Consider the following 18335-nt stretch of genomic DNA (forward strand, 5'->3'; position numbering starts at 1 on the left):
GTTTATATAAAAATACTTTTTATATAAGATTTATTACCTTTATTTATTATTATATACTTTATATATATTATAATCTTTTAATTTAAAGATATTTTTTAACTTTAAGGCAATATATAAAAAGAAAATAAATTTTTTAAATCTTTATATTAATAATACTTATATTAAAAAGTAATTATTCCTTTATTATTATTAAAAGGTAAGATTTATAATATTTAAAGAAAAGTATATACTTTTTAAATAATAAAAAATTAATTTATAATTAATTAATATAGCTAAATTATTAATAAATATAATTATACTTAAAAACTTTAATAAAATAATATTTATACTTATTTTTAATAATATTATAAGAATTAAAAAACTTAAATTAATTATTTTAATACTTATTAAGCTATAAAAAAGGGTTTTTTTAACCCTTAAAGCATTTTAAGAAATATAAGTTGCTTTTATTAATTATAACTTATAAAAATACTTAATTATAACTTAATAATTACTTTTTAAGAAAGTTTAAAAAGAATATAATAAAAAAATTAATAATTAATAATACTTTTATAAGAAAATTAAGTTCTTAAAAATAAATTAATAATTATAATATCTTAAAAGAAAAAAAAGATTAAAATAAGCTTAAACTTTATATTTATTAAAATTAAGTATATATATAAGGTATAAATTAACGTTAATATAATTAAGGATAACTTAGCAAAAATAAACGCTTTTAAAAATATTATAAATGCAAAGGAATGCATTATTATAAATAGTAATGATGATTTAAAGTAACTTTAATTAAAGGGGTAGTGTGGCGAGGAGGACCGTTTTGGTGGGCTGAATTAGGGGGTGGGCCGAATGTGCAGACCCTGACTTAACGCCCAGAAAGATTCCCGAACGACACAGAAGTCTTACCGGTGCTATGTACGGCATCGTACCAACAAATGAGCGCGGCCCAGTCTCTTCTGAGGACTGCACTGTGTGTGCCAAGCCGAAATCAGCGAGCTTAACAATCAAGTGTCCCGATCGAGTGTATTGTGCTAGAACTGCTGACGCTTAGTAAACGTAATATGGACATCTCGGGCTCGGCGACCAACCATTCGCCGGCTTTATATCGCGATGGAGGACGGGTTTCCACTTGGCCCCATGGATATCGACACGTTCTTGAAGAATTCTACCACTCTCTGTGCGGATGATTCCATGGTGACAGTAAGCTAAAGCTGCCGAAAGCTGATAAACGACGCTCAATACTTCAGGTTCGGATGGCCAAGCAGAGGATTCGCTGCGTCTCGACATTAGAATAACACGGCCTGGGGTAGTGAACACACATACCTCTTCTTTTTGATGGTGTAAGATTCCAGGTTTTCGTTACAGAATTCGGTGTAGATGCGACCTTCTAATGGGCCCCACTTTACATCGAAGTATCGCACGATGTTGGGATGATCAAGCCGGGCGATGAAGTTAACTTCTCGCTTTGTTTCCTCTTTTGTTTGCTTGCCAAATCCAATGCGCTTACACGCGAGCAACCTTCCATCTCGTTCCCTTTTCACCAGGCGGACGTCTCCAAACGTCCCCCGGCCTAGCGTCGCAGCATCATGGACCGGGTGATAAACCTCTGTAGTCTCTTGCTCAGGCATCGTGCACTTGGCATCGCTGGAAACAGACCTCAAGTTGGTAGCAGGTCGCTCGACTTCATTCTCCCGAGCGGGGTAAACGAAATTTAATACTACAAAATTTCACACGTTTGAAACTAATGATGCGAGTGGCTTGAATGGCGTTTCTTTTCATTGGACGACTCTTCAGCTGAGCAGGCTGGCTGGCCGCAGCTGAACATCAGGTTTCGACTGTGTCACTGCTTGTGCTTTTCCGATACTTCTCCTCTTCCCTCTCCAAAATATATCCTTTCGTCCTCTTCCAGGTCTCAAATTCACTGTGCCGTCTACATCTCCCATTCAAAATGGCAGAACTTGGGGCTGGTGCTACGGTCGCAGGCCTGGCGCTTGCAGTCCCCGGTATCATCGACCTAATTATCAAGTACGGTGAATGGATACGGGATCGCTACGAAACCTTCAAAACCCCAGAGCCGGTTTGGAAGGAGCTGGCGGTCTTTGGAGCGAGTTTGGCAGATGGCAGACTACGCAGTCAACTACTCTTAGCAAGAGCCCATTGGTTGCGAGAAGATTGTGATCCAGCGTTGAAGAAGTCGCTGGAAGATGCCATTGATCTTCTCCACGATGATGTGGTCAAAGCGAACAGAGCTTCCGAAAAGTATGCAACTCACGGTTTCGGAGCACGTATTGGTTTTGCGTTATATGGGGAAAGAAAGTGCAAAGCTCTCAATGATGCCTTGCAGGGACACCAGCGAGAGCTTTCGGATCTTCTCATACTCAAAGACATTGAATCAAGGATGATTCCCAACTCATTTCTTCTCGACCAATCCAGGTTTCGACTCAATAGTCGTCATGGGTTCGTCAAAGTGCCTTATACATCTAGCCTATTTATCGCCAAGGCAGAGTACAAGGAAGACCCGAACGAAGCAGCCATCCGAAATGTGATGGTCCTCGTAGAGAGGAAAGACGGAAACTTGGCGGGCATCTCCTCGTATCTTCAGACCCGACTTTCAGACAACCATAGCGACCGAAGAACTGGCGTATTGAGATGCCTTGGATATCACTTGAAACCAGATCAGGAGCTCATTTTTGAGTTGCCAGATGGCGCGGATAACCCTCAGACCCTCCAAACCATCATTGCTTCCGACCAAGGGCATTCTCATCACCCTCTGGACTTTCGTTTCCGTCTCTGTCGCCAATTAGCGGAAGCTGTTCTAGGCGTCTGCTCGGTGGGTCTAGTGCACAAGAACATCAGAACAGATACCATCCTGATCGTCCAGAGGCAGGCTCAGTCGAACGCAAGTCACATACTGGACAAGATTGGGTTTGGAGACATGTTTCTCACTGATTGGCATCTTCTGAGAAGTCACGACGGTCTCACAACAGGAGCAAGTTCGCGGGACCAGGAAGATTGGACCAAGGACATGTACCGACACCCCGGCCGTCAAGGACTTCAGAAGCTCGAGGAGAGGTACAACATTGGCCATGATATCTACAGCCTTGGTGTCTGTCTTTTGGAGATAGGTTTATGGAGTGTGTTCGTCGAAGGCCGTACAGCAGACGGCCGTCCGCGTGTGTCTGGTTTCTTTCGAGCTGCGGCCAAGTTGGATAGCGACCCGGATCCAGAGGCGAAGTTACAGAGCATATTGAGAACTCCCGAAGCTATCCGAAATGTTCTGATCCTCTTAGCCCAACAGCAGCTTCCATCCCGCATGGGCCTCAGCTTCACGAGGCTTGTCGTCTCTTGCCTGAAGGGCCTTGATTTTCCCAGCGGTTTCGGGGCGGAAGTTAAATTTAGAGAGATGAACAAAACGGAGCAGGCGGTTGCTTTCAAGAATGTTGTTCTTTCTTACTTCAACGACCTGTTTCTGTAACATGGTCAATACTGGAAGGACTCACTTGCTGATCCCATAGCTCAACACGTCGGAATATTGGCTAGCAAGTTGCGGGACTAGTTGACACCAGGGAGAGTTTGGAGGTGCGTGAAAGAGTGCGGAGAATACATGGAGGAACATATTCAACATTCCTGATGATTCACATTGTCATGTTTATATCGTCTACGTGATCTAGTTGTCTGAGTGAATGCAACGATGACGTCCCAAGTCTACTACCTCCGCACCTCCATCCCCGCGATCCACGACATTACCATCTCCGGGCCATTCCACGTCCTGGAAGCCGCACTGCCCAACCTGCGCCTACGACTCGCCGAGTCCTCCGAGGCAACAGAGGTCTTCAACGCCGTCACGGAGAACGGCCGGCTGCTCAACCAATTTTGTCATGCTGGATCCCAACGGCAACGAGATGTAAGCAGGCTGTTAAAGAGATGAAGGCCGCTGTATTCACGGGAGGGTCCTGAGAAGAATTGTTTTAACTTCCAATGGATTAAATTGGCATTAGCAGACCGCCGAACAACCAATATGGCCGAGCTCTTGCAACATCGCTCTGGGCCATGACCATAAGTTGCCTCCGGAATTCTACCACCGTGACCTCCAACCGTCCTTGACTTTACGTCTTTTCCCCCTCAAATGTCTGTGCCAGGGCATTGATTCTCTTGACAAGGTCTTTGACCTTGAATGGTTTGCTGATTACCTCATCCATGCCGGCCTCTTTCATGACCTTTGTCTGCTCGTCCCTCACATTTGCACTCACGCCCAGGATGGGCGACCTGCCAACTTCGCCCTTGGCTTGTAAATCCTTTATCTCCCGGGCTGCGGTGTTGCCGTCCTTGATTGGCATCTCTTGGTCCATCAAAATGCACGAGAAACGGCCACTGTCCACTTGTGGTTGAGCACCGGAAGTCATGCCGGTATTTATTTTGGCCCGGTCTACGACGGCGTCGACGGCTTCCTGTCCATTATTGGCGGTGATGACTTGAAATCCATGGTTCTGCGCGAGACGGAGGTTAGTACTCCATACAGGAACATGTGCAACCATATGGCCACAAGAGATCGTCCAAACAATCATGGTTTGGCAGGCAGCTCCTTACTTGCAATTGCCTCTTGAGCACCTTCTGGTTGATCAGATTATCCTCGACAAGAAGCAAAGTCCTCTCCATTTGTTCTTTATCCCGCGACTTCTCCTCTTTCTTGTCGTCTGAGGTGCTGGGAGTTCCGCCCGTCTTTGAGCTCACTCTTCCCCGCTGGGTAAGTTCTTTTTGGTTCGGCTGCCTGACTGTGTTCGCAGCACCCTGGGGCCTGGAATTCGCTTCCTCCCCTGCTGGGCCATGGAAAACGGAAGCAACGCGCTCGACCGGTTTGATTAACGTAGGGTTTGTGTCTCTTTCTCGCTCGAGGCCTGGCTTGTCTGAAATCTTGCGACTCATTGAACCGCCATCTCTTTCCCTGTCCGAGACCTCATCCTTGACGGATTTGTCGATGCTCTCAATTGCCGTTCTATGTGATTGTGGGCGGCTTGGCAGACGCGGCCGCGACACCATGTCTTCTGAAGATATCTGCCTCACGGGCGTGCTCCTGCCTGAATCAACGGGGCTTTCATCGGCCGGTGGCGACGCGCGGCGAACCCTGAAATAGAAGCCGAATGTGGACCCCTGTCCCTCGTGGGAGCCTACGCCTATGTCTCCGCCATGTAGTTGGCATAATTTCCTCGATATTGAAAGGCCCAAGCCGGAACCTCCATATTTCTCAGATGTCTTCGGCGTCGCCTGCCGGAAGCGCTCGAACAGCCTCGCTTGGTCTTGCGCCGAGATGCCAATCCCTGTGTCCTTGACCGCGATCATTAGGTACAATGCCGGACCGTCGCCCCATTCTGGGGACCGAGTCTGGTCTCGATCTTCCTTGTAATCATTGAAGAAGACCACGTCTGGTGGGTACGACTTTGGCCTATCAATAGATGCGCCTACCGCCACTGTTATCTTCCTCTCGCCGTTCGTTTTCGAAGTGAACTTGATGGCGTTGGTCATGAGATTCACAAGCACCTGCTTGATACGTGTGAGATCTGCAACAACCCAGTCGACCTCGTTCTCACCAAATGTAACATCCAGAGCGTACTCGAATCCGATGCGGTTGTTCTTCAGCTCGGCTTGGAATACCTTGAGCTGCTTAGAGAGAATCCATTTTGGCTGTGACACGCTGGGAGCAAGAGACATCATGGCGCTGTCCAACTTTGAGAAGTTCAAGATGTCATCAACAAGAACACTCTGATGTGACACGCAGACCAAGATAGTTTCCGCTGCATCGATTATCTCTGCGACCTGCTCAGGACGAGGCCCACACCCCTCCATGGCCTTGCTCGTTTCTTTGATTTCCTCAGCAAGATGCAACACGGCACTGAGAGGGTTCCTGATCTCGTGGGAGACCATGTCGATAAAGCGCTCTTGCTGCTGCTTGCGGTCCTTGGCGTCGATCGCGGTACGCTCCTGCGCCAGCTCGGCGGTCTTGAGTTCAGTGATGTCCACGACGGCACATATGTACCCAGAGTTTCGTGTAGAGTTCAGGGGCCTGAGCAAAAACATGCGCCATTCATCGTTCTCCGGCTGATCTGGGTCGTTCCTTTCGCCTTCATCGCCAGACACACACCTAAAATCGACCTTGACGTCCCTCCGTTCCCTGAACGCTTCACGATACTCTGACATGACCCGCTCATAGTCGCGGGGATCGATGCTCTCGGGCCAAGAGCGAAACTCGCGGGACGATTTCTTCGTTGTTAGGCTGAAGAATTGGTCGTTGACGAAGACAGCCTCAGCCTAAGTGCTCCTGTCAGTATCTGCCCCCATCAAGTCAAGCTGTCACCACGACTCGGGGGTGAATGGGAGCCAGAGGGATTGAGCACTCACATTATGGTTCAGTATGGCAAGTCCAGTGGGTAGTAGCTCGGAAAACCGCTGGAAGAGCTGGCTTTGCTTTAGGTCTATGTGGCCATGCCTCGAGACCGCATCAGCTAAGCCGCCATGTTGATCAAGGGGCCCAGGCGGTAGGGCTTTGCTGAGAATCTCATCCTGGTCCTTCTGAGGCTTGTCGAGGAAGTCGTTGTCTTGAGGACTATGTCTGTCACCCAGGGACTCGGGATCGGAGCCGTGACCCAGGAGCTCATTGTCAAGCGAGCGCTGTGAAGACGGGCTGTCGAGTGACTGGGCAAATGCGCCTTGTCGATGACCTCTGTCATCAAGCAGAGGGCAGATGACCATGGATGCGCCAAAGGATTCACCAGGAGTCTTCGGGGAGAAAAGGTCTCCAGCTGTGCGTGAAACTCTGTCAGCCAGCTCGTGGCTGGCATTGATGTCTTGCGAGCCAGCCATGATATCAGGGCCAGGGCCAGTACTAATACATCCGGCGGGGCTTTGACAGGAGCACGTACCTATCCTGACCGTGCGGCCAGTGACTGCTGACTGGAGGGCGCTGCGGGCTTCCCCTCGATAGTAATCTGCGGCGGGCTGGCCCTGTCCATCGTGATAGCTCGTGGCGGCGCCCCAGGCAAAATTGTGGACTAGCGAGAGGTGTGAGCCCCAGAAGACGGCAGCGGGATGCGGCAAGGCCTTGATGAGATTGACGTAGGAGGTGAGAGACTGCGGCCATTCCGGCGACAGGCCAAGGGGAGTCTTGGACCTATGGGCAAGTCAGTTGACTACCCAGTCTACACAGCCTAGTGCGTATCTGGCAACAGAGCAGGAAGGTGAGGAGTCTCGTGTGGGCTCGCACACACACGCGAGAGCCGGCTGCTCAAGGACAGAGAAGCCAGAACAGGCACAGGTTGGCCGGCACCACTCACCAGTCGTTCCGGGCCAGGTACTCGGAGTTGAGGTCAAAGACAGACAGTCCAGCGTTGGCAAGCTGTTCGAAGTCGGGGTCCTGCATGGGTGACTTGCTGAACAGGTGTCCCCACGATTTCGTGGAGCCCTGAGAGTCCCCGGCAGCGAGATGGCGGACCTTGACTGGCGGTGCAGCGTTGTGCAGCGCAGCTCGGCGCAGCGCGGGGAGGGAGACCTCAAACGGTGACCACTTGTTGCGATGGAAGAGGTAGCAGCGGCGACGGCAAGTAACTTGTCACAGGGACTTGGGCGGTTTGTGGGTATTGATTCCTTGAACGGGCAGCTACTTGATCCGTCTCGTCTCGTCCATCCCTCTGGACAGTGCAGACGGCCAAGCGAAGATCTAAACCCGACAGAGTGTGTGGTGGATGCTGAGAGGGCGGATTGGTGGCAAGTGACGGCTTGCACATAGGACTGGCGGACATACACACGGCTGGAGCTGAGTCTGGCGACGACGGTGACGATGACGAGACTGAGACTGAGGCTGGGAGCGACTGGTGTGCGGGCGGGTGCTCCCAGACTGCCAGACAGTCCTGCCCGGCTGCCAGACCAAGGCCAAAACCAAGCTGGACCCTGAGGTGAGGTTGTGTGCCCTGGCACATTACGTCACTCGGTCCGGGCCTGTGTGCGCCTTCCTGACTCTAGTATCTATCTGCATGCTCTTCACCATGGTACCATACACAATAAAACACCTGCGCAGTTACTGTATGGCGGCGTCTCCAGTAGCGTGTGTGAGAGGGGCAAATGATGAGCGAGTGACCAGCATCATTTTTTGACCGTGGCGGCTCGACGTAGTGATGTACCAGCGTGGGATTCGTCTGCATTGACTTCGATGATCCGGGTACCTTGGTCCCTGCGAGACAACCTGCCCCTGCCTAACTGCTCTCTGGCAGCAGGTACCTGGGTACCTAGGTACACAGGAGGTATCTAGCCAAACTTAGCGTGTCCTCGGCAGATGCACGCCCTGGTACTCTGTACCTTTCCTCAAACGTATTCAGACGGCCGGAAACAACGAGAGAAGACTGTAGGCGGTAGGTGCAGCATGCCCGCATAGGCAGGTGCAGGTGCGACAGACGTTGTTCACTGAATGCCGTGGGAACCAACAGAACAAGCAGTACGGTCTGACGGTCTGACGGTCCGACACCACAGTGCCTATCAATCCGTCCTCCAAGAAACAATTGGTCACCTGCGGACTTTGCAAATCCGACAGTCAGTCCGTCACTTTCATGGACGTGTACTGTACTCCGTTAAGGTGCCAGGTCAGTGCAGATCCATTCTCGAAGGCCAGTCTAGAACCTCGACGATGCAATAAAGGCGCGCCACCTGGGGGATCGACGTGTCGGGCCAGCCAGTCAGGTCGCCTCCTGCCTCCTAGCTGCATCCTGTGGGTACCGGATACCACCACCGCCAGCCAGGCACGCTGTGACCTGACGTCGTCTTGCATCAGGTACGTACCCTGCCGGTCTGGGAAGCTCCTCGGCCCCCCGCCAGGGGCTAGGGTCAGCTCAATTTCGAGATTTTTGCTCCGGACCAGGGTTCGGGGTGTGCAATGGCAGTCGAAGCCGGGGGAGGGGGAGCAGGGGGGGGGGGGGGGGGCGGTAGACAAGCAACTTGCTGAGGTCTGCTCGTTTCTACACAGCCATCGCCATAAGCATTTGTCACCCCGTAAAACCAATGACGAGAAGCTCTATACGATGTCTATCTGATATCAAGGATCCTTCATTTTGGAATAGAAAGCCTGAGAGTTCTTCGCTTCCAAAACGTGGGCACAGGAGACCTTCTAGCATTGCATCAATTGGTCGCTGAAACTCGAGATTCAGCATGAAGTCTGCGAAGTTTTCAAGCATCTTTGGAAACCTTGGAAAGGCTTCTGATGAGATTTGGAATAGTATCCCAACTACTAGAATCAATTTAGACTACATGTAGACCCTTTTGACTTTCCTGACCTTGACTGTGAGTCCCAAAGAGACGAACAAACAACAGGGCAGTATTGAGAGGTCTGAGAGGCGTGGGAAAGCACGTTTCGGCCGCTGGGGTTAGATACACAAACGAGGCATGGTTTGACCTTCATAGCTTCGATAACTTGCAGTCGATTGTGATAAGCTGCTCATAAGCGATCTGAGGGGGAACAACAGCAGTTGGATTCGTCGACAAAGCTCAAGAAAAAGACTGGATGGCACTTGACAATTCCACCGACCCTCCCCCTCTCCCCTCAGCCAATTGACACAATCTGAACAATAGAAATCCAAGACTCGAAGTCAAGTACCAGTGGGACGGCGCTGGCAGTCAAAGTTTCGCAATCGTCCCACCACTTCGCCCGTTCCTTCTGACGATACACGTCCAACTTCACAGTTTTCCTTAAAAACTAACACAACAGCCATCTCCGAAAGCAGTTGAACACCAGCACCGCTTTCACTTTTATTCCTCTAATTCGCCACCCAGAAATCCACAGATTCGATCGAGATGACTCCCAAAAAAGACAAAGAGACCCACCGGGACCCAACAGTCGTCTACCCCGACACCTCGCCCAGCCTGCGGCTCGCCTACCGCATCTTCGGCCCCGGCCACAACGAGCCCGAGAAGCTCGACAGCGTGAAGGACAAAATGTTCATCCGCGGGGTCCCCGAGGCGGGCGAGAGCTGGCTGACGCCCCTGGGCCAGGAGATCCAGAGAAACCTCGACCTGAGCGTCGAGAAGATCCTCGAGGCGTACTCGACCTACAAGAGGGAGATCGAGCGCATGAACAGGTGGGACAACGTCCACAAGAAGCGCAAGCAGGCGCGGCTCGACAGGGACGAGGACGGCGGCGATTGGGTGGCGGACCTCAAGACAGACGGCAAGATCAAGAGCGTGGTTCACGATTGGGCAGAGGGCGAGGACCCGTACGAGCAGTTCTGGAAGGACCCCGCGCTGTGGCTCAACAAAGAGGAGGCTCTCGTGCGGACGCGGGCCATGCGAGGCAGCGTCGCCGAGATGAACGCCACCCTGAGGAAGATCCAGGGCTTTTGCGAGCGGAGGATGGGCTTGGGCAATGACATCCACCAGGCCCTCGCGAGGTGCGAGATCCACCTGCACGACCTGATCGCCTATTCTGAGGGACTCGAGGAGGTCATCAGGATGCACGAGGGCAAGTCCCGCGGGACCACGTGGGAGTCGCGCGACCGTCCCGGCGTCACCTTTGGCCCCAAGGTGCCGTGGGCCATCCACCGTGTCTATGAGCTCGACGAGCGCCTCGACTCCATGAAGCCGGTCCTGGCTGCCTGCGAGCGCACCCAGAACAGGCTGGCCTCGACCAAGCTGCTCACCACGACTAAGGTGCTGCATGTGGAGCTCCGAGTTAAGCTGGTCCGGTTCGCCGCCTTGTGCTTAGCCGAGGAGGCGCGGAACGAGTTTGAGAAAGAATTCGAGGAGGAGCTGAAGCAGCGAGGCAAGTCTAGCTCGCCCCTCGGGGTGATGACAGGGGTTGTGACAAGAGAGAGCAACGTTTGGGCTGACCTGTCCGTCCTCATACAACAGAGCAAACCGAGCCATCGAGGCCCTAGAGCAAGAACTGCATCAAGGCTGTTGCCCACAAGAATGCCAAGGCGCCCGTCAGGGAGTAGAGGAAGTTTAGACATTGCCGCATTGACGAATAAGGAAGTTTGGGCAGGACTGTTTACTCTTGCGTGTTCAATCGGCTTGTCCATCCCTGTCAGGATAGGAGACGATACCACAACCAGTCTACAGATGATGCCCTCATGGAAGGTAAGCTGAGGTGGATAAAGTTGGGCTGGACCACAAAAGGGCCTTGCCCTGGACCAAGCAAACTTTTATGTGAATGACTTGAAAGTCGCTGTCTGGAGTGAGAGAAGGATGGCTAGGGGACAGCAAAATATCGACAGGGAAGCAGACATGAAAAGCAGCATCTTGCGGCTATCCACGAGATTGGGCTTCCCGCGTAAACAAGTTCTTTTCAGGAAAATATGGGACCTCTACCTGCACATCACTACTGATCTCCTTGCATGTTCCCCCGTGTCAAGTCCCTGAGCCTACGGCGAAGCCACTGAGGCTCGCACAGCCATCCAGTCAGCGGCTCCCCGCGCTGTATCTGTTCAGGACTGGGCTGCACGTAAAATAGCGTCGGAGGTTCTCCTATGCCACCAGGGCTATCCTGCTGTGGGTCCCCATGTCCCTCCACACGATCCTCATTTCTGTCTTCCCGTCCCTCCTCAAGCGCGACTGGTGCTGGATCATCTTGATCAACCTTCACAGGGTCCATGCAAGGGGTCGGAGGAGCCGTTTCGACCGTGGCCTGCAAAGAACTCTGTGACACGCCGCCCTCTTGTCCAGAGCTAGGTGGAAGCGGTGAAGACCATGGAGGTGTGATGAATGCTTGCAGTGGCGTGGCTGCGGAGAACGGCGTTGGTATATCTTCCCTTGACCTCGGATGCTCGACATCTGGCTCGTTCATTGGCGGGGCAGCGAATGGATTGACGAACACTGGCGATTTTGTGATACCAGCAGGCTCGTTCATTGGCGACCTGTCCTAAGAGATGAGCTGTGAGCCAGTGGCCAAGGATGGCGACGTTGAAGCACCATGCGCGCACGAAACTCACGTGTGTTGGCCTCCGTCACCCTTGACATTGCTGTTGTCAGGTCCTCCAGTGTTCCAGCCACCACCGGGGCCAGGTCTCGATGCGACTGCACCTCCATCATTCCCTGTAGACGGTCTCTGCCGGCTGTTGGGGCCGCCCGCGTCCCCACCCGCGTCCCGGTGCAAGGTCAGCTCGATGCTAGGTATGCCATCCAACAACATGCTCCTCAGCTGACTGCCGTTTCGTGGCTGGCCACTCGTTCCGCGGGCGCTGAGCTGGCGGCGCGAGCCATCTGGCGCGAGCAGCTGGTGGACGAGGTCGACATGCTCGAACGGGCACGAGATGACGAACTCTGGTAGGTCTGGGCGAGTGTGATCCTTGACGACAAAGGAGACGGCTGTGTCGTGGAGCAGGCTGCGCGGCACTGACGGGTAGTAGATATCATCAGAGGCGGATGGACCAGGCGAGCCAAGGTCTGAGATGACAGCCCAGGGACAACGCTTGACGAACGCGACGAGTGTGCGAAAGGGCTGCATGATGGGCCACGGAGCACGGGCCCGGGCCGAGGATGGCGGTCGTGGGGAGTGGTAGTCTTGGTGGCCGATGGGAGATGGCCAGTAGTCAGGTCGGTCCATTCCGCCGTCCATAGTATCGTGCTCGACAGCGACACGGCTTCGGCCGGGCGGAGTTGGGCGGCCGTGTGCCTGTCTGGCTCGTCGAGGAGGGCTCCGTTCGCGTGCTGCCTCGGAGCCCGAGGACGGTTCACGGAGCTTTGCGGGCGTTCGTTGGCGGTTCCTGGCTGGAGAACTTGGTCTGCAAGGCCTACAGCCCCAGAAAGATGGCCGGCGTCTCTCCTTGCGGCCCTGGGAACCATATAAGAAGTTGATGTCGTCTTGTTTGGTGTGGGAAGGCATCGATATCTGTAGCCCTCTGAGAGGCAGACACGTGGAGGGGGCTTGGAGAAGATGAGAGAGACAACATGTTTGAGGGAGAGAACCATATCTAGGAGGCTGAGGCTCAGTGCCGGCTGCAAGAGCAGAGGCAGGCACAAGACTCAAAGGCAGTCTTGACGATGTCCAGGCCTGGAGTCACAGCAAACAGACAGCATAAGGAAAACCGAGCAAGCATCCTTGTGCTCGAGCTGCAACGCAAGCAGGCAGCTGCAGCCTCGACAGACAGTTCTGCCCTGGTTTCTTGGTCCAATAGATGAGAAAGCACTTGCTCGGCTGCATCAACTGGAAGATTGAAGAACAAGGGACGAGAACACATGACAATGCATTCTCAGTGAGTGATCAAAGACAAGTGGTGCCTTTGCTTGGGAGCGTCCTTGGCTCTTGTGGTTTAAGACAGCCTTGACCCCTTGGACCCCTTGCTCATGGCAGACTTGTGGTCTTGCCATATGATGCAGCCTCCTCCATACCAATCCAGTCATTGACGATATTCCGCAGGCTTGCCTCGAACAAACCTACCAAGTGCCACATGCAGCAAGGCAACGCTACAGCTTGTGGGCCATGTACCACTCAAAGCAAGGATCCCAGCCGCGGGAGCTCAAAAGCATCAAAGAGCCCCGTAACCCCCAAAGAGGAGCCATACCAAGTGCTGCGTTGTTGTGCAAATCTCTCCGATATCACGGTCTAGGTCGTCGTCGTTCGTAACGCGCGACCTTCTGGCACGTCCGTTGGCTTGAGTGTTTATGGGCTGGGCTTAAGCTTTTCCCAAATCACAGTTTGAATAGCGAGGTCGGAGGTGAGAAAGGCTGCTATTCTGAACGGAACAAGACAAAAGCATGAATAGCGCTGTGCTGGAAGATTGCTTTGCCCTCCACCGGTCTCGTCCCGTTGCTCCATTGCTTCGGTCTGAAGGCAGGCGCTCGGCGAACCTCGTCCCCTCACTCTTGGTCAACGGGTCCGGGTACACCTTCTTCCGCCGCTGCTTGCCGGGTCACTGTGCCATGAGTGGGTAACTTCCAAGCTTGGTGGGTACTTGGGTACTTACCCCGCGGTTGCCGGTGTGTCCCGCAACTCCGGCCCAGCACCGAGCTTGAGCTTCTGTCTGGTCCCCCGTTCCGGCCATCCCAACCTTGCGCCAGAGGCCTAGCACCGCGGCACAAACCAGCTTCCATGGCACCTCCACACGCCGGTGGGCGACCCGTCCGTCTCTGGGACGGAGAGTGGGGAGCAATGATCGATTTCCCGTGACGACTTCCGAGATCGCCAGGTCGGGTGCTTCAATCTTAGCTTGCTGCTGCTGGACCTCCTCCATTCTCGTCCCCTTCTCTTACTACTCCTCCAGCCAGCAACACCAATTCACCTTCCAAGACAGGCATCAGAGAGCCAAAGTCCCATACGGATAGCTTCGAGCCTGACTGAACCAACCGTCCGCCTTTCACCCATCCACACACACCAAGATGGGGTCCAACCCAGGCATGCTCTACGTTACCATGCAGCCCAAGCCGGGCCTGTCCCTCGACCAGTTCCACGAGTGGTATAACAACGAGCATGGTCCCATCCGCCTTCGTCTCCCACAAATCTTCACCAACGGCCTTCGCTACGCCGCCACAGACTCCCAGGAGCCGCACTTCCTCGCCGCCTACGACGTCACGTCCATGTCCCACCTCGACACCCCGACATATACCTCCCTGCGCGAGAACAGAAGCCCACGAGAGGCAGAGACAATCGGTCAGGTCGCCGTCAGCCGCTACTTCTACGACCTGGTGTCGGAGCGGAAGTCACCCCAGTTCCGGCCCATCGAGCAGCTCACAGACTCCGAGGCAGAGGGTCAGGTCCTGATTGCTGTCGAGAACACCCTCACGGCCCTTGAGGGCGCCGAGCAGGCTCTGGACAAGTGGTACGAGGAGGAGCACATCCCGATGTTGTCCAAGGTGCCTGGGTGGCTGCGCACCCGCCGCTTCAGGACGGCAACCAGCCTGGACAAGAACGCACCACTCAAGTTCCTCATCTTGCACGAGTACACGAAGGAGAATGGGCTCGGAGGGCCTGAGTACAAGGCCGCCACAAGCACCAAGTGGAGGGAGGATATCTTCGCGAAGGTCATCGGCAACAAGCACAGGAGGGCCTACTCTCTGTTCTACGTGTTTGGCCCTGGTCCCAGGGATCTGAGTTCTCTCGCCACGCTTCCTGCCGAGAAGGCCTTCGTATCATCAGATGCAAAGACGAAGACGACTCCTCACGATGGGAAGCCGGTCCTGCAGTCACACATCAACGCCAAGGACGGCCTCACCATTCCATACCGCCTTGAAGGAAATGCCGACCCCAAGGCCCCCACAGTCGCCTTTTGCAACTCGCTGCTGACCTCATTGCACATGTGGGATGACTTCATTGACATCTTGAAGGAGGCTCGTCCCGATCTCCGCATACTGCGGTACGACTTCCGAGGGCGCCATTCGGTCCCGGAGCCGCCCGTCCCGTCGACCCTCGATATCCTCTCAGACGATCTCGCCACCCTCTTATCGGGGCTTCGAATCGAGAAGCTGCACGCCTTGGTCGGCGTTAGCATGGGCGGCGCTACCACCCTCCAGTTCGCGCTCAAATACCCGGACAAGCTCTCCAAATTCGTAGCATGTGACTTCAACGTGGCCAGCTCCGATGCCAACACGCGAGCCTGGAAGGACCGCATCGCCGTAGCAGAGTCCATCGGCGAGGACGGCACCCCGGGCATCAAGAAGTTGGCGGCCGCGACAGTCGAGCGCTGGTTCCACCCGAACACCATGACGGCCAAGACCAACGTCGCAAGCTGGATGACCGAGATGGTCGCCGACAATGACGTCCAGGGCTTTAGGTACGGTTGCCAGGCTCTGTGGGATTACAACATGCGCGAGGAGATGAAAGGTTCCAGCGTTCCTGGTCTTTTGGTCGTCGGAGAAGGAGATGGAAAGGGGGCCTTGGTAAAGGCCATGGAAGGGTTCAAGGCCGGTGTTGGCGAGAAAGGGCTCGACCTGAACATTGTCCCCGAGGCCGGGCATTTGCCCATGTGTGAGAATCCCCAGGGGTTCTGGGATGCCGTTAAAGGGTTTTTATAGGCGTCTGACCCCACGTCGACCCGTTCGCGTTGCGGTTCGATGAGTCAAGGCCGACCATCTCACGTTGACGCTATGTTCAGCGTGTCCGGTCGGAAATCGCTTGGTCTTCGACCTCGGGACTCGAGGCCAGCTGAGCTCGGCCTTACACTGCGTAGAGGGCTCTAGTTCGGCGTATAAGGTCAGTCTGACATGGACTCATGGTCATGATTGGTGATCTACCTGCATGCTATACTTTGGAGCTTACAACGTCCGAATGATCGAGGCCATGATAGTCGTTACATGGAGCGTATCAACCTAGAACAGCGTTGTGTATCGCACAGCCATGCTGCTCTTATCATTCTTGCATGTTCCTAAGAGACCCATGCTACTGAAATTTATGAGGCGAAGCCTTCCCGACAAGGATATCACTTTCCTTAGGCTGAAGTGTTCCCCGTACACGAACCCCTCAGTTGGCCAGTGAGTCCAAGGCCTGAGAGAAAGACAGCTGCACATCATGCTCATGTATCCACGACGGATCATACCGATTCAGCAGCCGCGCCCTCAGCTCCTCGTCCGTCTGCACCTGGCCGAGCCTCTCGACCTTCTTCTTGTTCTGCTCGTGGACCACCGACATGACCCGGTCGGTATGCGCCTTCCTGGTCCTCTCGTAGATCCGCAGCGCCCTGGCGATGTCCTCCGCCGCAGGCCGAGCTGGGGTTCTCCCCGCATCCTCGGGGAACACGTACCGGATCGACTCCGCGAACGCCCACGCGTCATCGAGCGCCAGGCTGCCACCCGCGGCGAAGGCGCCCCCGTGAGCATGGGCCGCGTCCCCGGCAAGCGTCACCCTGCCATCCCCGAGCACCCACGTGTCGAGGGCGTGGGCCGCAGAGTTGGGGTAGACGCCCGTCCAGGGCGTCGCATCCACGATGGCGCGGTACCTCGGGTGCCAGTCCCTGTAGAACTCGCGGATGACGCCCACGTCGCCCGTCGAGTCCCACGACGCGTCCCGGTAGGGCGCGTCGGGGGCGTCCGGGTCGACCTGGTGGGACGCCACGACGGTGAAGAGGTCCCTGCCGAGCCTGGAGACGAACAGGGTCCTGTCGGGCGCCCAGATGTGCTCGGCCTCGTCGGGCACGTCGGGGATTTGGGCGAGGTGGGAGATGGGGAAGACGGACCTGAAGGCGACCCAGCCGGTCCACTCGGTCCGGGAGGACGGCACGAAGAAGGTCCGCACTTTGGAGTGGATGCCGTCCGCGCCCAGGATGATGTCCGCGGTTGCGGTGGTGCCGTCGCTGAAGGTCAGGACCTGCTTGTTCAGCTTCTCATCGAAGGTGACCGAGTCGAAGGGCTTGTTCAGGTGTATCCTGGAAGGGTCGACGTGCTTGGCGATGGCTTGCTGAAGATGTGCTCTGTAGAAGCGCGAAGTCAAGTGGCGCTGCTCAACCTCGCCCTTGTGGTTGTCTACGGAGACAATCTCGCCGGTCATGTAATGCCTTTTTGCAAAACGTCAGAATGCAGACCTGGCAGCGCACCTTTCACAACTTGAAGCAAGTAGAACTCACCGGTATATCATGGGATGCCAGGACTTATTCCGGAACGCAATATCGGGGCTCAGCGCATTGTCCACACCAAGTCTATCCAGCGTCCTCATTCCATTTGGCCCAAGCGCAATCGAAGCCCCGATTTCCCTCAGCTCGTTGGCCCGCTCGTAGATCTGCACATCGACGCCTGGGTGGCTCTTGAGCGCAACGGCTGCGCCAAGGCCGGCTATGCCAGCACCAACGATGGCAACCTGAAGCTTGGATGTATCCGACATGTTTGGGTCCCTGGAAACTGGCTTGTTCGTCGCCTTGAAATGCCTCTAGCATGGGCAAGTGGTATTTTCCAGCCTGCATATCTATCCAAACTCTCACATCGTACATGTGATTCCTGTCCCGCGATCGGCGCCCTTTGACGAGTTGTCGAATCAGAAACCCTCGATGGCGTCAGAGGAGATGGGGATGGCGAGTGCCTATCAGACCATCCACACCACGCCATCCCTGAGAATTCACAATTGTTATCTAGCAATCTCCATCAAAGATATACATACATGGTAGAAAGACGGTCATGATTAGAAACCCCACGCTACGTGATTTAGTCCCGGCAACGGCACTGCATATCCACTGCGCGTAATTCTGGGACATTTCGCAATCCATGCGGGGCGTCGCGAGCGGTGATGCCACCCGTTATGCCGCGTGGGAGCAGGTTGCATCTTGAGCGCAATCGCGTGGGTGTGTAATGATGGAGGAACCCGCAAACCTTGACCTTAATGGAAGACTTTCCAAGACTGCCAAGGCGTATAACCACATTTGGACCTTTCTCTGTTTCCTGCCAGCTTGGAT

At 54.1% G+C, this 18335-nt stretch overlaps 7 protein-coding genes across 7 annotated transcripts; 4 read left to right on the forward strand and 3 right to left on the reverse strand.

Moving 5' to 3' along the window:
• Positions 1-1942: 1942 nt before the first annotated feature.
• Positions 1943-3469, forward strand: INS49_013247 (uncharacterized protein; the record flags this gene model as incomplete). Its single annotated transcript, XM_043173946.1, has 1 exon — positions 1943-3469. One exon carries the CDS (start codon positions 1943-1945, stop codon positions 3467-3469), a length of 1527 nt encoding a protein of 508 aa, XP_043020891.1.
• A 216-nt stretch (positions 3470-3685) lies between these two features.
• INS49_013248 (uncharacterized protein) lies at positions 3686-3951 on the forward strand (the record flags this gene model as incomplete). Its single annotated transcript, XM_043173947.1, has 2 exons — positions 3686-3898; positions 3925-3951. The coding sequence occupies 2 exons, from the start codon at positions 3686-3688 to the stop codon at positions 3949-3951; spliced, it is 240 nt and encodes a 79-aa protein (XP_043020892.1).
• A 149-nt stretch (positions 3952-4100) lies between these two features.
• INS49_013249 (uncharacterized protein) lies at positions 4101-7405 on the reverse strand (the record flags this gene model as incomplete). Its single annotated transcript, XM_043173948.1, has 5 exons — positions 4101-4481; positions 4582-6297; positions 6388-6788; positions 6909-7156; positions 7320-7405. 5 exons carry the CDS (start codon positions 7403-7405, stop codon positions 4101-4103), a joined length of 2832 nt encoding a protein of 943 aa, XP_043020893.1.
• A 2417-nt stretch (positions 7406-9822) lies between these two features.
• On the forward strand, positions 9823-10961 carry INS49_013250 (uncharacterized protein; the record flags this gene model as incomplete). The annotated part of the gene is made up of 2 exons (XM_043173949.1): positions 9823-10809; positions 10908-10961. The coding sequence occupies 2 exons, from the start codon at positions 9823-9825 to the stop codon at positions 10959-10961; spliced, it is 1041 nt and encodes a 346-aa protein (XP_043020894.1).
• Positions 10962-11344: 383 nt separating this feature from the next.
• INS49_013251 (uncharacterized protein) lies at positions 11345-12580 on the reverse strand (the record flags this gene model as incomplete). The annotated part of the gene is made up of 2 exons (XM_043173950.1): positions 11345-11879; positions 11955-12580. The coding sequence occupies 2 exons, from the start codon at positions 12578-12580 to the stop codon at positions 11345-11347; spliced, it is 1161 nt and encodes a 386-aa protein (XP_043020895.1).
• A 1760-nt stretch (positions 12581-14340) lies between these two features.
• Positions 14341-15972, forward strand: INS49_013252 (uncharacterized protein; the record flags this gene model as incomplete). The annotated part of the gene is made up of 1 exon (XM_043173951.1): positions 14341-15972. The coding sequence occupies one exon, from the start codon at positions 14341-14343 to the stop codon at positions 15970-15972; it is 1632 nt and encodes a 543-aa protein (XP_043020896.1).
• Positions 15973-16417: 445 nt separating this feature from the next.
• INS49_013253 (uncharacterized protein) lies at positions 16418-17770 on the reverse strand (the record flags this gene model as incomplete). Its single annotated transcript, XM_043173952.1, has 2 exons — positions 16418-17447; positions 17517-17770. The coding sequence occupies 2 exons, from the start codon at positions 17768-17770 to the stop codon at positions 16418-16420; spliced, it is 1284 nt and encodes a 427-aa protein (XP_043020897.1).
• Between the last annotated feature and the right edge of the window lie 565 nt (positions 17771-18335).

The sequence above is a fragment of the Diaporthe citri genome (assembly GCF_014595645.1).
Source record: "Diaporthe citri strain NFHF-8-4 chromosome Unknown scaffold_7, whole genome shotgun sequence".
Taxonomy (NCBI): Eukaryota; Fungi; Ascomycota; class Sordariomycetes; order Diaporthales; family Diaporthaceae; genus Diaporthe; species Diaporthe citri.